General features: G+C 55.9%; 1 protein-coding gene across 1 annotated transcript in view; it reads left to right on the forward strand.

Annotated features, from left to right (window-relative positions):
• COL22A1 (collagen type XXII alpha 1 chain) overlaps positions 1 to 18560 on the forward strand; it is a 244154-nt gene that overhangs the window by 37655 nt on the left and 187939 nt on the right. Inside the window, exons 4-5 of the mRNA XM_021088863.1 lie at positions 7579 to 7653; positions 16047 to 16158. Of these exons, the coding sequence (XP_020944522.1) occupies positions 7579 to 7653; positions 16047 to 16158 (187 nt within the window). The remainder of the gene's footprint in view (positions 1 to 7578; positions 7654 to 16046; positions 16159 to 18560) is intronic.

The raw sequence follows: 18560 nt of genomic DNA on the forward strand, positions 1-18560 counted from the left end.
GGAAGGCCTGGTTAAGTGCTGCCCCTGGGCTGGAAGCTGACTGCAGGCCTGGAGCGTCCTGGAGTTCATGTGATAAACACACCCTCTATCTTGGGGGGAACAAAACTGTAGAAAAAGCCCTGAAACAAGTGAAAATTCTAGCCGGAAGTTAAAACACTTGCTCTGTCGGACATAATGAGGGAGGCTAAGAATGAACCAGAGAGAGGGATTCTGCTGTAGGGCCAGTGGTTTGGGGGCCTCTGAGGACACTGCCCGGACCACGGCCGAGAAGAGCGAGCAGTCCAGGCCGAGGAGACTCTATGTCGGGGAACGGGCTGGGCGCGGCCGGGAGTCGGGAGCCGGCGCCCTGGGGCAGCTGGAGTGAAGGACCGGAGGGCGGGCAGAGGAGGCCCCTGGGAGGGGTCTCGGGTCTCTGGGGAGCCTCGGGAGCTGTATTCGGAGATGAATGCCAGGCCGCCAGAGGCTTTGTTTCATGTCGCCTTTGACAGTGAAGCACAGAAACGTTCAGAAGGTGGCCGCACCCGGGACGTAGAGCTCGGTGGATGCTGGCGCTTCGCACGCACCCTCCTGTCCGGGGCCGGCGTTTGGGCCAGAGTCAGGGGCCACCTCTGCCCGTGTTACATGGACATGAGCTGTTGGATGGAGGTGGACAGCGTCACATGGGAGCGGTGGGACGGCAGGAGCAAGTGTGTCTGTTTTGAACTCACTGTGTTTCCAGTGGCTTCGAGGTCATAAATGTAGGAAATTCAAAGAGTAGGAGGTAGCATTCCCGGGTGGCTCATCGGCTTAAGAACCTGACTAGTATCCGTGAGGAGGATGTGGGTTCAATCCCTGGCCCCACTCGGTGGGTTAGGATCTGGCATTGCCATGAGCTGCCGTGTAGGTTTGATGTGGCTCAGATCTGGCGTTGCTGTGGCTGTGGCGCAGGCCGGACCCTGCAGCTCCGATTGGACCCCTAGCCTGGGAACCTCCAAATGCTGCAGGTGCGGTCCTACAAAACAAAAAATAAAAAGAAAAAACAAACCCAAAGAGCAGGAGACCGAGAGAAGCAGGGTGGGGTGAGGGTGAGGCCAGTGAGGCACCCAGTTTGAGAGACTCTCTGGGGGGTCCTGCGCCTCCAGGTGGGCGGCTGTGGTGTAGCTCGTTAGGTCGTGGGCCCTGGACCCTCGCTGGCTGCGTCCTCTTCCCCACCCGCCACAGAGGGGATGTGAAGGGGACTGTGTCTTACAGCCCAGAACTGCTGAACTGATGAAGGTGCGAGGGAAGTGAGCCGGAGCCCATTGCTGTGCAGCCTGGACCAGCTCAGGGCCAAGTGCGTGGCAGGCACCTACTGGATGTGGCTGGAAGGGAAGGAGTTTGCATTTATTGGTGCTTCTCAGACCCCAGGTGCAAAGGTCACTGCTTGGCTGAGCCAGGCCCTGGCACCCAGTACTGGGCACAGGCTCTGCCCCCCTCCTGTTCCCCTGCCCCCCTCCTGTTCCCCTGCTCCCTCCTACTCCCCTGCCCAGCCTGCAGGAGGTCCTTGCAGTCTCTGGTGACACCTGCTGGTGCTCCGCCCGCGGGACAGGGGCCGTCCTCAGGAGGGAAGCGGTCCGGGGAGACCAGGACACTTGAAACCACCCCCTGCTTGCAGGGGTCCCCCTCATAGTAGCTGCTTACCCCTCCCTGGCCAGCGTCTCCTCCCCGCATCCTGGGCAGAACCTTCTCGTTGCTTGAATCACAAACCAGCCTGGGCTTTCGAGGCTTCCCCTGACCCACCCCCTTTCTCCCCCTCCCTGGACTTTGGCTTCCAGGCTCCCCCACCCCCTGCAAACCAGACCCCTTGCTCTTCGAGCTCTGTACTTTCTGGAACCTTCTGTGCGTTTGCTTTTCCTGTGACTGCTCACACCCCAGGGCAAGGCTCAGGCCTGTTTTTAAAAGATAATGATATGATACTAACTTACAAATACTGTCTAGGGAATCACATGCAAATCTTTAAAGCAAATTCGAAAATGTAGAAAAGCAAAAAGGAGATTGAATCTACTCTGAGTTCCGCCCTGGCGAAGTGACGGCAGTTCACGTGTTGCGTACGTTATGTACCATCTTCCGGACACCGGTATGTGTGTGTCGGGTTGTGGTAGCGAGTGGGAAAGTGCTGGAGTCACACTGGGCTTGAGTATGGTTTACACCACCAACGAGCCCTCTGAGTCTCGGTTTTCTCATCTGAAAAATGGGCACGATAAGTATACTGTGTGTTGGACAGGATGCTACAGACTGGTGTCTCTTGACAGAAATGAGCCAGCCGTGCCTGGGGAGCTGTGGTTTTGTGGCGCCTGTGCTCACGGAGTCTTCCTGCTCCCATGGGGTCTTATTCTTTCTATTCTTCCTGCTCTGGGTGCGGGAGCTGCCCGGGAGCCCGGGATGCTCAGCTGGAGAAGAGCAGGAGAGGAGGGCGCCGGCTGTCGTGAAACATGGCTTTTGTGAGAGAGGACAGGGCCTGTTTGGGGTTTGGTGTCCGCAGAGGCCAGGCTCAAGAGCAGGCCCCACCCCAAGTTCCCCAGTGCCCTGCCCGGAGTCAGGTGTAAGTGGGCACAAGCAGACGGACCCAGTGGGCAGAACCCGGAGAGCAGGTGAAATCTCTCGGCACAGAGTGAGGAAGCCCCCTGCACATGTCAGGAGTGTCCAGAGGCAGAAGGGGTTGCCTTGGGAAGAAGCAAGCTGGCCGTCTGGCCTGCAGGTTTTGGAGACAGATGTGGATCCCTACGTGCTGGGTGACCTTGGGCAGGTGACCTTGCAGAGACCATGTGGTGTGGTGGTCCAGAGCCGGATGACGGGGCCACAGGCCGCCTTTGTCGTTTGCTGGCTCCGCGGCCTTGGACAGCTTGCTGACTTCTCTGTGCCTTTCTTCCCGCGTCCGAGAACAGCAGCACCTGTCTGGGGGGCTCTAGGGAGGGGTTAATCAGACGTGCTAATGGATTGGACGTGCCCGGCGCAGTGTCTGCACGGAGCAAGCCCTCTCCATGTGTCTGCCGACCGCGGAGACAACGCCGCCCCTGGCACAGCAGAAACAGTGCACCACACGCGCCCAGCGCGGTACCCAGACCAGGGGGCACGCGGTCCTGGGAGCCCTTCTGAGGTCCTAATTGTCGCTCCTGTCGTCCCTGGGCCCGGGGCCTTGCTCTCCTAAGTGGGGGGGTGTGGATGGTTTCCTGGCCGGCCTCGGAGGTGAGGCGCCGCGCCGCGTGTCTGCCGTGGCTCTGATTCCTCTCCTCCTCCTCCGCCCCTCCCTGCCCACTTGGCCTGTCGTCAGGGTCTGTGGTTAGCTGCACTCAGCAGCGGCCGCCGCCGGTGATGGATGGGCCATGATTGCTTCCTCTCCGTTGCTCGCTGAGTCCTCGGGCTCTGCTCCCTGCATCTACTGGTCCTGCTCAACTAGACTGGGATGCGGTCTCTACCCTGAGACTCAAGACACGGGTGGATCTCTATTCGAATCCAGATATTAGGAGTTCCCGTTATGGTTCAGCGGTCGCAACCCCAGCCAGTAACTATGAGGACGCGAGTTCCATTCCTGGCCTTGTTCAGTGGGTTAAGGATCCGGCATTGCCATGAGCTGTGGTGTAGGTCACGCACACGGCTTGGATCCCGTGTTGCTGTGGCTGTGGTGTAGGCCAGCAACTGCAGCTCCAGTTCGACCCCTAGCCTGGGAACCTCCATATGCCATGGCTGTGGCCCTAAAAAAAAAAAAAAAAAAAAAAAAAAACCAGATATTTCTCCAATTTGGTGAATTCTTAACCTCTCTTCGCCTCAGGTTTTTTTTTTTTTTTTCTTAGTCTCTGTTTTTACCTCTGTGTAACGGGAACAAAATATACTTCCTTGAGTGGTTGTGGGTAAAACTCCCCCACACAGTAGGCACTCAATAATTGCCAGCACCTTTTTTTTCTTTTTTCCCCAACTGGAGAGACCGGGCTGGGAGCCAGGGGCTGGCATGGCTTATCTTCTCCAGACAGAACCGCGGGCGAGTCGGCACCAAGCAGAGGGTCTGCAGAGACCCCCTGTGCAAACCCTCCTCCCCGGACGCGTAACCACGCACTTCCTTCTGCCGCTCGGTAAACTGAGGACAAGTGGAAGCATTTTTCCAGAGAAACTGCAGTGAATTCCTGGTTTTCCGTCTGGGAGCAGCAGTGCTGATCAAGACTTGGCCTCTATGGAAGGCTTCTGGGCAGCAGGACCTGGGTGTTTTCCAGAAGTCTAGAATGTTCTATGTCCCCAAAGGCTGAAGGACTACAGGTGTCAGTAAGTGACAGTCAGCGAACGAGGGGAACAGGGGCTTGGTAACCAGCCATGTCTTTTGTGTGGTCTTCCACTTTCAAGAAGGAAGATCAGCCAACTCACCAAGAATTACTTAAATACCCACTTTGAGTCCCGAGAACTTCGCCTTATCCTTCATTCCAGAACCTCTTCTTAGGTTGCTCCTGAACAATTACCTGATCCATCTGTGCTGGTTGCCTACGTGGGGGTGATCCAGTCTGTCGTGGCTCCTTCACCATGAACTTGGCCTGCTTTTCCTGTGCGTTTCCCCCAGGCTCGGGGGGGCTGTGCTGGGCTCCTCTCTCCTCCCTTCTCCCAGCAGTCCTGCCAGCGTCACATCCCGCACTAGAAGGAGGAGGAAGGGAGGATGCACCTGCCAGCCCCCTCCACCTGCCTGTCCCCTCACACCAGAAGCAAAAGCTCTCTGAGAAACTTCTGATGTTTCTGTCCTGGGCCAGGTCTGGGTCACGTGTCCGCCCCGAGCGGAAGGGTGGCTGGGAAGGTGCAGACCAGAATTACCATAAGGGGCTTAGACCGGCCACTCTTGCCCCCTGGGCTGAAAACGCTGCCACTCTGAATAAAGGTCATGCTGTCTTAGCAAGAAGTGGGGACCGGCTGTCAGGTGGACAGCGAGCGGCGTCTGTCGCACCTCCCTGGCAGGGCATCTGAAGTCTTCTCTCCTGGTGTCAACAGGGGAGCCCACGCCTGGGGGGCGTCCGGCCCACCGCTCAGCGTGGACTTCGCAGCTCAGGTGTCCGGGCCTGTTCTGTGCCCGCAGCTGTGGGGACAGTGGAGACACAGCTGCACCGAGATTCAGCCTGGTCTGTGGACTCAGTGGGGAGACAGCCGTTCGAGGATCCAGACCCGGCGGAGGCGCCCTCACCCTCACCCAGCCTGGGGTAGGGGGTGACTCGGCACCCCCAGGGCCTCACTCTCACCCGAGTGAGGCCCTGGGGGTGCCGAGCGGGGTCCCAGGATGGAGGAGATGGAGCCTGTGAAGCCAGGGGACACAGGATGTCACAGCAGCTGTGACACTTTCTGGCGCTTCCATGTTCCTGGTCCCTTGCGCGTCAGCCCTCAGATATCCTGCAGGCAGGGGTGGGGGCTTCTCTGTTGTCCCATCGTGTGTCCCTAGACCTAGCTCGCTGCCTCGAGCGTTTCTGGAAGCGCTGGAAATGGTTTAGTTTGAAGAAATGAGGTAACGTGGAAATAAATAGATCATTATCCAAGATGTGGGCGTATCTTGGCCAAAGGGCTGTCGTGATGGGCTTGGGTTGCTCGACCCTGGGGAGCCTGGCTGGAGGGGCTGTTTGGGGAGTCATTGGTCCCGACTTACTAAATTGCTGTAAATTCCCACTTGAGGCTTTTGAGTGTATGAGGCTCAGCGGCGGCCCCAGACGGGGGTTGGCACGTGGTTTGGGGAATGATTCTTAAAGCATTTTTGAAGCTCTCACGTCTCCAAAAAGTCCTGTTATTCTCGGTGTTCATGGCCTTCGCACGATCTTTGACCGTCCAGGCTTGGGGATCAGATGTCCCCTTGGGGTACTTGCAGAGACAAGGTTCAGTGGCTTTGCCTGCCCCGAGTTCCAGCCATGAGCCCCCAGAGGTCTGCTCATAATCAAGGCCAGGACCTTCTGGGTCCGTTCATTGAAGTGACGCAGGGTCCCAGCCGGTCCCTCTGGCGGCTTGCCAACGTTCAAGCCCTCAGGGCCCCCCACAGCTGCCGCTGTCCTGGGTGGGGCTGTCTAAATAATTCGCAGGGCTGGCGTCCCCGCTGTATGTGGTTCTAGACAGACAGGTCCCTCTGTGTTGTTTCCAAAATATCCCCTTCCCTGGGGCCTGTCAGACCTCTGGTGCCTTGTAGGATAAACATTAAAAATACCTCCTCCCAAATCAGGGACCATCTCATTCTTTCCCTCGCTGCTGAGTGGTAAAGGGGTTGCAGGCTGGTCGTGCAGGGAAAATTTGTGGCCCTAAATATGAAAGAGGTCATTGCACGTGGCATTGATGGGAAGACAGAACTGCCTAGTAACCCGGGTGCCGTTATTTTAACAACAGGTCTAACCTGATTGCTTCAAGAGCTGGGCGGGGTCTACATTAAGTTGCCTCTGGTGCTAAATTTAAGTCCTGTTAGGGCTTGATCTTTCTCAGTCCTCCCAGCAACCCTGTGACAAGTGTGTGCTTTGTAAGTGTCCCATGTCACACACGCTCACGGTGACAGAGCGATTAGAAGACTTGCAGTGGAGCCATCCAACACTTGGGCCCAGAACTTGAAACGTCTCAATCCCTTCTCTGTCTGGGATTTTGTTTTTTAATTGTAATAGCATTGATTTACAATGCCGTGTTAGTTTCAAGTGTACAGCAAAGTGATTCGGTTATGCATACATATATACGTATGTATTCTTTTTAGGTTGTTTTACATTATAGCTTACTGTAAGATACAAAGTGTCGTTCCCAGCGCTCTACAGTAGGTCCTTGTTGTTTCGCTGTATAGTCGTGTGTATCCGCTAATCCCAAACTCCCCATTTATCCGTCCCCCGCCCTTTCCTCTTTGTCAGCTGTAAATTTCTTTCTGGGGTTTCTAGGGCAACTGGAAGAATCCCTCTTCCTTCCAGCCCTTTTGTAAAGTGAGAAATCATGAAGACATTTAGATAAGACATTTATGTAATATCGCATGAGGAGGTATCTTTTGCGGTGTAACCTACTCCCTTGCCTTTGTATTACTGAGCCATCTTGCTTCTCCCAGGATTTGCCTGCTTCTGGATTTGCACCTGAAGCTCCTAGGGTGGCACAGCAGACACTTTGCAGACACCCCGCTGACTTGGGGTTTTTCATACATAAGTCCATGGCTCTGCTGGATCAGCTTTCGTTCTTTTGTCCTTCTGGCTGGGTCTGACTGTTCCTTTAGGAGAAACCCCAAATGTGGCCTTTTTAGGACTAGGGGTTGGGTATGTGTCCTGCGCCCACCCCCCATTTCTACCACATATGATCCTGTGGAGTTCGGTGTCTGGCTCCCTCTAGTGGACGGGCTGTGAACTCCTGGTGGGTAGGGACCTGGCCCGTTCGTTTCTCCCCCTTCCAGGGCACAGTGTTTGCAGAGCCGATGATGCTTAAGTCCATTTGGGAGTAAGTGAAACAGTCCATCGATGTGGCCTTTCCCTGCGTCCACTCCAGGCAGAACATCCTACATGCCGGAGGTGGGGTGGGGTCCGTGTGATGTCACGTGCTGTGCAGAGAGTGACGGTGAGATGTATTTTGTCATCAATCTCTATTTCCTCTTGCTTTTCTCAGACGTGCTCTGCCCCAGCGTTCGTGTGGAAGGACACGGCTTTAAGTACACCAGTGGCGGAACCAAGGAGATCACAGGTGAGAGGAACGGCCGCGCTACGCGGCTGTGCTGCGCTGCGCTGTGCTGTGCTGTGCTGCGCTGTGTGCTGGACCCGACCGGGACTCTCCTTGAGTCGGGGGGGGGGGGGGGGGCTCGCTGTGCTGTTCTCGTTCCTACCTTTCCCCAGAGTCCTGGTAGAATGGTTTGAACCGTGCAGGTGGCAGCTCCCTCACCCGAACCGTCCAGCAGGGAAGCCCATTCCCATTCCCCCGGGGGCCGGTGGGGATGCTGTGGAGTCAGTAAGGGGGCCGTCGGGCGGGGGGTGGGGAGAGAGGAAGCGAGTGACTGACAGCATGGATAACAGAGTGAATAGACCCCTGTGTTTGGGAGTGAAAGAGCGAGGGAGTCAGAGTTATTAATATATGACCGAATTGATGGATGAAAAAACAGAGCGACACGTGACTGCAGAGCCAGCAGCCGAGCTAAGCGCGCGGAGACAGTCTCTGAACACCACGGGGTCCGCGGGGATGCGCAGGGGGTGGCTGGGCCGGCTTCCCCGTCGTCCTGGTGGCCGAGAGCATCTTCTCTGTGGCCAGGAGTCCTGCCAGCCATTTCAAGCGCAGGATCTCAGGGAAGTTTCTGCCCCTCCAGGACACAACCCCGCCCTCCTCACCAGTACCCACCAGGTCAGAGGCCCCGACTCTCCATCCCGAGGCGCCTCGGGTCCAGTTCTAACCCATGTGTAATCAGTCTTCCGTCTGAGGCCATAGCCGTGGGCAGTCAGGGCCAGGCGCCTTGTAGGCACCACCAGTGGCCTGGCCCTACCCCAGGGACCCTGCCTGCCCACATGAGGAAGCCAGCATGTGCCTCTTGCTGCCTGAGGGATGTTTCTGGAGTGGAAGAAAATGGTGCTGCCAGGGTGCACAGCAGGTGAAAGCTGCCAGAGGGTTAGCGCCCTTCCACAGCACCCCAGCCCTCAACCGGTGACCCTCGGTGCAGAAACACCCTGGCTCTCTGGCCCATTTCCCAGAGCTTCCGAGTGGGATCCAGCTGCGGTCACCTGCCGGGGCCGCTGGTTGGTGCCACTCTCTTCATCACTGCCTCTCTCCCCACTTCCCGCCTCTCAGATAAACTCCTAAGCACTTCTGGGGCAGTGCCTGGGGTGAAGGTGGTGACCCAGTGAGGTACTGTCTCTTATCAGGGTTTTTTTGATCCAGCTCATGAGATAAAAGATGACTTTCAGAGTTCCCGTTGTGGCTCAGTGGGTTAAGAACCTGACTGCAGCAGCTCGGGTTGCCTCAGAGGCACAGCTTCAATCCCTGGCCCAGGAGCTTCCCTATACGGTGGGTGCAGCCACTGTGTATTAAAAAAAAAAAAACACTTTCTTTTTTTTTTTTTTTTTTTTTGTCTTTTGTCTTTTTTGTCTGTTGTTGTTGTTGTTGCTGCTATTGTTGCTATTTCTTGGGCCGCTCCCGCGGCATATGGAGGTTCCCAGGCTAGGAGTTGAATCGGAGCTGTAGCCACCGGCCTACGCCAGAGCCACAGCAACGCGGGATCCGAGCCGCGTCTGCGACCTACATCACAGCTCACGGCAACGCCAGATCGTTAACCCACTGAGCAAGGGCAGGGACCGAACCCGCAACCTCATGGTTCCTAGTCGGATTCGTTAACCACTGCGCCACGACGGGAACTCCAAAAAACACTTTCATCCACTTTACTTTGTTAACGTGGCTACCTCGAAGTGAAAAATACTGACACTCACCACTCAAAGGGCCACACAGCTGGGCAACCCAACGTCGACGTGTCCGCTCACTGCCTCGGTCCTTCCGGCGGAGCTCTGGCTCTGGACAGTCTGTGCTCACTCCTCAAAGCGGATTCTTACCCTCCCGAGCGAACATCTGGCTTCCCGAGGGATGAGTCCTTCATAGCGGCGTCTCCTCTGAACAGTTCATGATCTAGGGTGTCTGTCCATGGAAAGAAGTGCTGCCAGGGTGGCAGTAATAACAAAACGGCAGTGATTGACACTTAGCATCACCTACTGTGTTGCCTCGGGGTCTGTACTTACTTTCTCATTTCACCTTCACAGCATATGAGGTTGGCACTGTTATGTGTTTTATAGTTCGGGAAACTGAGGTACAAACACCTCAAGCAATTGCGCGAGTTGGTGGCGGCGTCAGGGCTCACCTCCTGGCCATCGGAAGGGAGGGGTGGAATGAACACACGGACCTGTCACGTCGTCTGTGAATCAGAATGAGCCTTCCTGAGGCTCTGCAGACTCAAGAGCCCCCAGTATTTTTCCTTCTGAAGAGTGACTGACTGCTGCTGGGAAGATGCAGAATGTGTGTGTTTGTGTCTGTGCCTGTATGTTTGTTTACGCATGTATGTGTGTGTGCACCGCTGTGCACGCACGTGTGCGTTTTCATGTGCATGCACATGTGCATCTGTGTGTGTGCATGCATGTGTACAGACACATGTGCTCATGCAGAGCTGAGAACAAACCCTTTTGGCTCCTGCAAACAAGGAGGCACCTGCTGAGGAGTCTGTGTTTGGAATCCGCTGTGTGAAGCTGGCATCAGTGGAACCCTGGAGCTCCCCTCCCCTCTCTAGGCTCGAGGCCCCCAGGAAGTAAATCACAGGCAGGTGGGCATCCACCAGCGTGCGGTGCATGTGCCCTGCTCTTGCAGCTCTGGGAGCAGAGAACCTGCTGGATCTATCATCTTCCCTAATTATAAGCTGTGCAGAAAAAAGGCCCCGCTGTGCTGAGGCTGAAGCTCGAGTCATGGAGAGATGGCGCTGCAGACTCGCCACCTTAGATACAGTCGGATAATCAGAGCAGCTTTTGTAAAAAAGTGTGGTCCCCAAAAGCTGCACCTCTAGGCGTTTCCTTAAATGCCTCCAGCTATTTTTAGGGTTTATCTGGGCTGGAACAGTGAGGATGGGGAAGAGAACAGACAAAGCAGTTCGCAGGCGTAGGTCTTTAGACTAACCGTGCTGCTCCCCAGCCAGGCGGCTTGGGTCACTCTCCCAACAGCATCTCTGAGACTCCGTTTCCCCACAGCTAATGGCTCTGAGGACCCCTCTTGGCTCTACAAACTGAATGTTCTGCAAATTGTAGCAACTAATGGTCTTTTACAACACTTCTGGAGGGTTCGATATTTCATGCCCAAAGAAAGTCACAGGCTTGGCCGGCCCAGCTCCAAACTTTGGCCCCGACATCCCGCTTTCTCACTCCTCCTACCTGGGCCTCGACGTCCAGATGATAATCACCAAGTCAGCCCGACCCCTGGCCCAGCCTCTCCACCCCACCCCCACCCCCACCCCGGCCTGTGTTACCCCGGCTAGGCCTTCCTCTCCCGGCCTCTCCCTCCCCAGCCACCAGATGGCCTTTTAGCATAGACACAAGGCAGTGTTTTTCCCTTGCTTCCAGATCCCTCCGTGGCTCCCCACTGCCTGTACAAAGAAACTCAGACTGTTTCCCATGGCCAACAGAGCCCAGCCTGATCAGCCCCTGCATAACTCATGCCCAGCCTGTGTCCCCCTAACGTCTCCAAACAGCCAGGATTCTCAGAAGGCACCTGGCCGACTCGGGTCCGATGACCTTTGCACATCCAGCTACCTTGGATGCTCTGCTCTCCTGCTTTGTTGGCCCAGATTTTATTTGTTCTTCAAATTCAAGCCAGGCCTTGCCTTCTCTGGGAAGCCCTCCCTGATTGCTCCTCAGCCGGCAAGGAAAATATTCCATGTGCTCCCGTACAAGCCCAGCTTCTCCCCCTCCTCGTCATTTACCTACGATATGGACACTGCGGATCCATACTCCTGTTTCCCCTGTAGATGCTAAACTTTGGTGGGGGGAGGGGGGCACTGGATTTTGTCCCCTGGGATTATTGGCATCTGAGCAGCCGACAGAGCATCTAAGATGTAGGAGGCCCTTAATGGCTTAGTGAATTCCTTTCTCTGGCCTTCCCTCTTTCTACAAACAATGCCTCAAATAAGAATGACAAGTAAGGAGTTCCTGTTGTGGCTCAGTGGAAACGAATCTAGCTAGCATCCATGAGATGCAGGTTCGATCCCTGGCCTCACTCAGTGGGTTAAGGATCCGGCATTGCCGTGAGCTGTGGTGTAGGTTGCAGACACAGGTAGGATCTGGCATTGCTGTGGTTGTGGTGTAGGCCAGCGCCTACAGCTCCAGTTGGACCCCTAGCTTGGGACCTTCGTATACCGCGGCTGTGGCCCCAAGAAAACAAAAAATAAAAAGAGAATGACAACTAGAGGTCCTGTTCTTTTAGAGGTGGAAGCTTGAGTCAGATCAGGCCTGGTGCCTCAAATCGTTGGCCTTCCATGAGAAAAGTGGTCCCGTGAACAGAGAAGCCATGGGCACCGCGCCCAGAGCCCCTAAGGACCCGGGCGTCACTCTGGAGCCTGGAGCATCTGGCACGGACCTCTGGAGGATGAGGGGAGAGCGGCATGGAGCAGGTGCTGCCAGGGACTCCGGGCACTCGTAATGCTGTCCCCAAGGCCGCCTGGTTCAGCTGACACCGTGACTTCAGGGAGGCACCACCTCACCATTCCTGCGTTAAACAATTGCTTCTTTATCTCGTGCTCCCCGCATCAGAGCCCAGGTACCTCGGAACATTTTTCATTTTCCTTCCGGGCCTCATTTATTGCAGGCAATTCATCTTTTCTGCGGTGCCCTTGGCTGCCACCTCCTTAATTGCTTGTTGTTCAAAGTTTCGTCGTGTTTAAGTCTTTGTTTTTATTCATTGAAACTGATGAAAGCGGAACTAGAGCATCTGTTGGCTTTTTAAGGCTGTTTTGTTGTTGCTGTTGTTCTCCCACGTGGAACTGCCTCAGGGAAACCCAGCTTCAGGTGGCGGTTTCCAGCGACAGGGATGGAGCTGTGGCGTGGACACCTCACAGGGCGGGCATCAGGCAGCTGCCGCCAGATTTTGAGCCTGCTCTCTGAGTCGGAGGCACCCAGGGCCAGGCAGCCTTGTGAGGCCTCAGGCAGCCCCGTGAAGTGGGGGTTTTCGGGGGCCGAGTGATTGCCCTGGAGTCCTGGAGCCACAGCTTGAGAGCAGCGAGGGGCCCCGCTGTGTCTCACCCAGACGCTGGCCCGTCCCCTCTTCCTCTCCTTAAATGAGAGTGGTTGCTTTTCTGGAGGACGGCCCCCCCTCCTCCTGGCAGTAGAAGTTCCAGGAGTTTTGTCCCCAGGCCGTGTTGCCCCCAGGGGACCCATCTGCTATGGCTGGAGGAGACGGAAGGACACCCTGGAGGTGGTGAGCCTGTGCACTGTGCCCTGGTCCCTGCCTCAGTGGTGACGGAGGCACGGGGACGCCGGCGCTGGGCCAGCTTAAGGACCCAGGACAGACCAGCTCCAGAACCTGCTCCTACCTCGTCTGCCTTTCTCGGGAACAGAATCCGAGACCTAAACAGGCTCCCTGCCTTGTACCACTTGGTGTCCCTTCCATGGAGCCCTGTGACCAGTGCCCCTTCCCAGGTACCAGCCTGTCCCCAGGCAAGCCCCCAGCGTGCTTCCCAGCCTCACGGGGACACTTCCCCGTCCAGGGTCCCTTTGGATCTTCGCAGTGCCCCTCCCATGTGGCCCCAGTCAGTTCCACCAGCTGCTTCTGGCTGGACCCCCGGGCTGTGTGAGGCGTTAAGCTCAGAGGTGCAGGTGAGAAAGTGGGGGTCCCTGCTCCTTGCGGGCACCCACTGTCTCTGGAGAGGCTGGGTCACCGGCCTCCTGAGCATTGATGAGCACTGTCCCGGGTGTGCTGTTTTCATCCCCGAGGGAGCTTCTGGATGCGTGTTTTCTGTCTCCAGGACCAAACATCACTTAGCATCGTGTCTGAATTCTGTTCATGAGCTGGTGTGTGAGATGCTCTTTAGAAATGACACGATGGCAACTCTTAGTCATCTTCCAGGAACCAGACAACCTGAGACTGGGAGGGGCTGGGGAGGGGCCCTGCCTGAGGTCACCCAGGGCCCCGGTCTCAGCACAGCCTTGTTCTGCGTGGAACGCCTTCCTGGACCATCAAGGGCCCTGCTCCAGGCCTGGGGCAGCCTCTGCTCTGGTGGCCTGTCCCCGAGGCCTGCCCTTCACCCCTGTGCTGCTCCCGTCAACCCCCAGGCCTGCTCAGTTCTCCCTCACTGCCTGGAATCGGCCTTGGCATTTGTGCTGGGTGTTTGCTCGTTCTCAGTCTCTCGCTGGGGTCCCTGCGCCTCCAGAGCCAGGACGTCACCTCTCCCGGCTGCTTCTCCGGCATGCACACCTGCTTGGCACAGAGCAGACCCTCGGCAAATGTGGATGGAATGAGTAAATAACGGTCGTAAATAATCCACGCACAGAGGCCAGTGGAGAAGAGGCCGTCATTGTAATGGGAACTAAGGGCCGTGCAGACAGCTTCGTGGGTCTTTCACTGTCTGCCAGGCCCTCCGTGAAGAACTTAGGATTGTGTCCTTTAAGCTGCCCTGTAACCCTGCGAGGTACCTACAAAGACAGTCCCTTTTCACAGGTGCTCAGAGAGGTCAGGCAGCCAACCTAAGATCACACAGCCAGGACCTGGTTGGCAGGAGCACAGCCCAGGCCTGTCTGGCTCTACTGCTCCAACTCCTTGTCCACCCTGAGTCCTTCCTGTCCTTGCAGCGTCTCACACGGGGCTTGGAACCGAGAGGCTCTCAGACGGGCATGTTGAGGAGGTCCCGTCATGGCTCAGTGGGTTAAGCATCTGACCAGTATCCGTAAGGATGCTGGTTCAATCCCTGGCCTTGCTCGGTGGGTTCAGGATCCGGTGTTGCCGTGAGCTGCGGTAGATGTCGCAGATGCAACTCGTTGCATCCTGTGTTGCTGTGGCCATGGTGCAGGCCGACAGCTGCAGCTCTGATTCACCCCCTAGCCTGGGAACTTCCATGTGCCACAAGTGCGGCCCTGAAAAGCAAAAAAAAAAAAAAAAAAAAAAAAAAAAAGAGGAAGTTGGATGATCGGTCCTCTCTCAGGACAGAACTTGGTGGTGGGATTCGTCCTCATTGTTCTCACGTGAGTCCTCCAAGGTCATTTCCTCTTGTCCGTGGCAGCCCTCGGATGTCGGAGACCTCAAGAACCTTCTGCAAGTCTCACGGCTTAGGCGACGCGGAGAGTTGTGTTAGCCCTGGGGATGCGGCGATGAGGGCGGGCTGGTGCCCTCAGGCGGCTTCCTCTCATCTGCTCCGGGCCTTCCCTTCCCCGGGACGCAGTCAGGCCGCTGAGTCACTCTGCTGCTTCCCGCGGGCCTTGTGGTCCAGCTTCTCTGAGGACCCATCTGCGGGACTCGGGCCCGTCCCCCAGACGGGTCCAGGCAGTTTTGTAGGGGGCGGCGGGTGAGGCTGTGCGGCTGAGGGCAGAGAGTCACTAACAGCGGACCTGCTGAGTCAGTTTCCCAGTTTCCTCCCACACACCGAGGGGTGGCCCGGGACTCTCCTGACCCCCGATGCGATGGCGTCAAGCTTCTTTCACAACCGAGTACCGAGGCGCCTGCGGACCCTGTAACCCACCCAGTGTCACAGCAACAGGTGGCTGAGCTGGATGACCCCTCCCCGTCCCACCGCCTCACCTGAGCCCACAGGTCAGGTCTTTTCCATCACGTCCACGGTCAGCGTAAAAGGTCCTCTTTTAAAATCAGGACGAACGAAATCCGCCTTTCCATTAATCCCTTACCCCGAACACAGCTTTCTTCTTTGTTGTTTCGCTCCTTAAAAATCATGCAGTTTAGGAGTTCCCCTCGTGGCTCAGTGGTTAATGAACCTGACTAGTATCCATGAGGATGAGGGTTCGATCCCTGACCCTGCTCAGTGGGTTAAGGATCTGGCGTTGCCGTGAGCTGTGCTGTAGGTGGCAGATGTGGCTCAGATCTCTCGTTGCTGTGGCTATGGTGTAGGTCGGCGGCTGCAGCTCCCATTCGACCCCTTGCCTGGAAACCTCCGTATGCTGCAGGTGCGGCCCTAAAGACAAAAAAAAATGCAATTTAAAAGCTGCTAAATGGCGTATCAAGCCAAGTCCAAATGTGCTGTGAAAACGCGGCTGCAGGAAGGACAGCCCTGAATTGGCCCTTGGCCCGCAGAGCCGGCCTGCGCTGGGCGAGCCGTGTGTCTGCACGTGGGCTTCCCAAGCGCCAGTCACTTGACCTGACCGGGACGGTGCCCGTCTCCTGTGCGCCTCACCTGATCCAGAACTTGCGCGAGGCTCAGGTTTCATTGGAAACCCAGCGTCTGCATTTCCCAGCGCCTGTTGCCTGGAATTGGCAAATGGGAGTGGCAGCCGCGGGCTCCCCACTCTGTGTTCACCTCCGCTTTACTCGCCTCCGCTTCCCCAGGGCAGGCGGGCTGCAGACGTGCGGTTCCTCTGTCTCCCCTGCCCCTGCGGCCACGCTCACTCCCGGCTCTTCTCTCTGGACAGGCTTTGACCTGATGGATTCGTTCAGTGTGAAGACCATCCTGGGCAAGAGAGAGAACGGCGCGCACAGCTCCTACGTGCGGATGGGATCCTTCCCCGTGGTGCAGAGGACGGAGTGAGTGCTTCCTTCTCCCAGACCTGCCCTGGGCGCCTGGGGAAGCGCAGGAAGGAGCCGGTCGGTCGTCACTGCGCGCCGGGTGGGGATTTAGCCTATAAAGTGCCTGGTGAGGTCGTCCTGAGATGCAGCTACCACGTCCCTGGCCTGGGAATGCTACCCGTTCTAGCCGTCTGTTAGCAGGGATGGCCTGAGTCCCCCAACCCCTCTGCACCCCCTCTCACACAGATTTGGTGTTCAGCCTCCACCATTCACGCGTGCGTTTTTCTATCAGCTCAGCAAACAGACATTGCTCATTTGTGGCTTAGATCCACGGCACCTGCTCGGGACCAGCCCCTGCGTGACACTCGGGCATGGCAGCGCCCGGAGTCACGTAGTCATAGAGGCCACTGCAGACCCACTCCAGTGTTCACTGGGTGTCTGTCTTACACCAGTTACTGGGCCCTGAACCCCCTGGGCTACCAGGGAGCTCCTCACGTTCTCTCTTCGAGTCTGGCCGTCCCACCCCTCAGTGGAGACGGTGATCACCATGGACCCCCAGGGTAGGCGTCCCTTTCCTGACAGTGGGCTTTGTCCCGTCCACGCGGGGCTGGGGTACAGATGCTGGGTGATTTTATTCTTAGTCACCAGGTCCCATGCTCCTTTGGAGGCAACAGAGGGGTGAACAGAGTCTAGATCCCATATCCCACTTAACTCTTCTTACTTTTTTAGCCTAATTTGTCCAACTCACCATCCATATTGGTTAGAAACAGAAAAAAAAAAAAAATCACAGGCAGCTTCACTTTAAAGCAGACATGCAGTAGAGGCAGAACAAGACAGGGGAGGGAGCACACGTCCCTCAGATGCCGTGGGAAGCCCAGCAGAGGCCTCGCACCTGCTGGCGGATGCTGTCTTTCTAGCGGGCGGATGCTGTTTTTTCCAACGGGATATTTGGAGCAAACAGCACAGTGGCTTTGGCCACTGCTCTCTGCACGTGGGGTCAGAGTGCTCCCGGGAAATGGATCTGGGTTTATGTTGTGCTGAGTTGCCCCGAAAAGGAATTTTGACGTGGTCTCGAGTTTGGTTTAATGGCGAAATGCCAAAAACAAAATCAAACCAACAAAGCTCTGACGTGTCAAGAAACAAGAGTATCCCTTCATTTCTGATGCTTTGAAATTTAGGCACAGATACATCTACACGTATAATTTCAATTTACAGGTTAGGAGTTCCCCTCGTGGCTCAGTAGAAACGAATCTGACTGTTGTCCATGAGGACGAAGGTTCCGTCCCTGGCCTCGCTCCGTGGGTTGAGGATCCAGCGTTGCTGTGGCTCTGGTGTAGGCCGGTGGCTACAGCTCTGATTGGACCCGTAGCCTGGGAACCTCCGTCTGCTGCCAGTGTGGCCCTAAAAAGGCAAATAAAGACAAATAAAGACACAATAAGTAAATAAATAAATAAATAACAGATGAATTTTGTTCACCATGAAAAGGGGTGTCACTTTCAAGATTTCTAGTTTTCTCACTTTAATGTTTGCAGGGCATTTCCCACGCCTCATCTGTTGTATTTCTCAGTACAGTAAAATGAGGGGCGCAAGGCCTCTGTCGTTCTCAGCATTTACTTGGTGTGACAGTTGAGGGTCGAAATGGGGTACGACCTTGTTCAAAGCCTCCTCGTTCCTAGAAGCAGAGGCCGGGCCCCCAGTTCAGGTCCCTCGGCGCCAAATCCATTGCCCTCCTCCCTGCGGTCTCCGTCTGCTGCCTTGGTTTGTAGAAAGGAGTCGATTAGGGCATTTTGTTTTCTCTGGATGGTCTCTGTTAATGGTGACCTTTCCCCTCTCCATTTTTCCCTCCAGCTTTTCCACATACATGCGTATGTGTATATATATGTAAAGAGTAAGGAAAAGTCTTAGTCTCTAGACAGGTAGGCAGACAGAGGCACACCTCAGAGATACTGCAGGTTTGGTGCCAGACCACTATAATAAACACCAAAATAAAGCAAGTAGCACGAAGTTGTTGGTTTCCTGGTGTGTATCAAAGTTATGTTTGCACCACACTCTAGTCTTTTTATTTTTATTTTTTATTTTTTTGTCTTTTGTCTTTATAGGGTCGCACCCACGGCATACGGAGGTTCCCAGGCTAGGGGTTCAATCGGAGCTGTAGCCACCGGCCTACACCAGAGCCACAGCAACGCGGGATCCAAACCACGTCTGCGACCTACATCACAGCTCACGGCAACGCTGGATCCTCAATCCACTGAGCAAGGCCGGGGATCGAACCTGCAACCTCATGGTTCCTGGTCAGATTCATTAACCACTGAGCCTCAACAGGAACTCCCAACCTTTAATTTTTAAAAACCATGACACCTGCGAAGCCCAGTAAAGCCAAACAAGCACAGCAAACTATGAGGTGTTGCCTGCGTGTAGGT

The sequence above is a fragment of the Sus scrofa genome, chromosome 4, assembly GCF_000003025.6.
Source record: "Sus scrofa isolate TJ Tabasco breed Duroc chromosome 4, Sscrofa11.1, whole genome shotgun sequence".
NCBI classification, from domain to species: Eukaryota; Metazoa; Chordata; class Mammalia; order Artiodactyla; family Suidae; genus Sus; species Sus scrofa.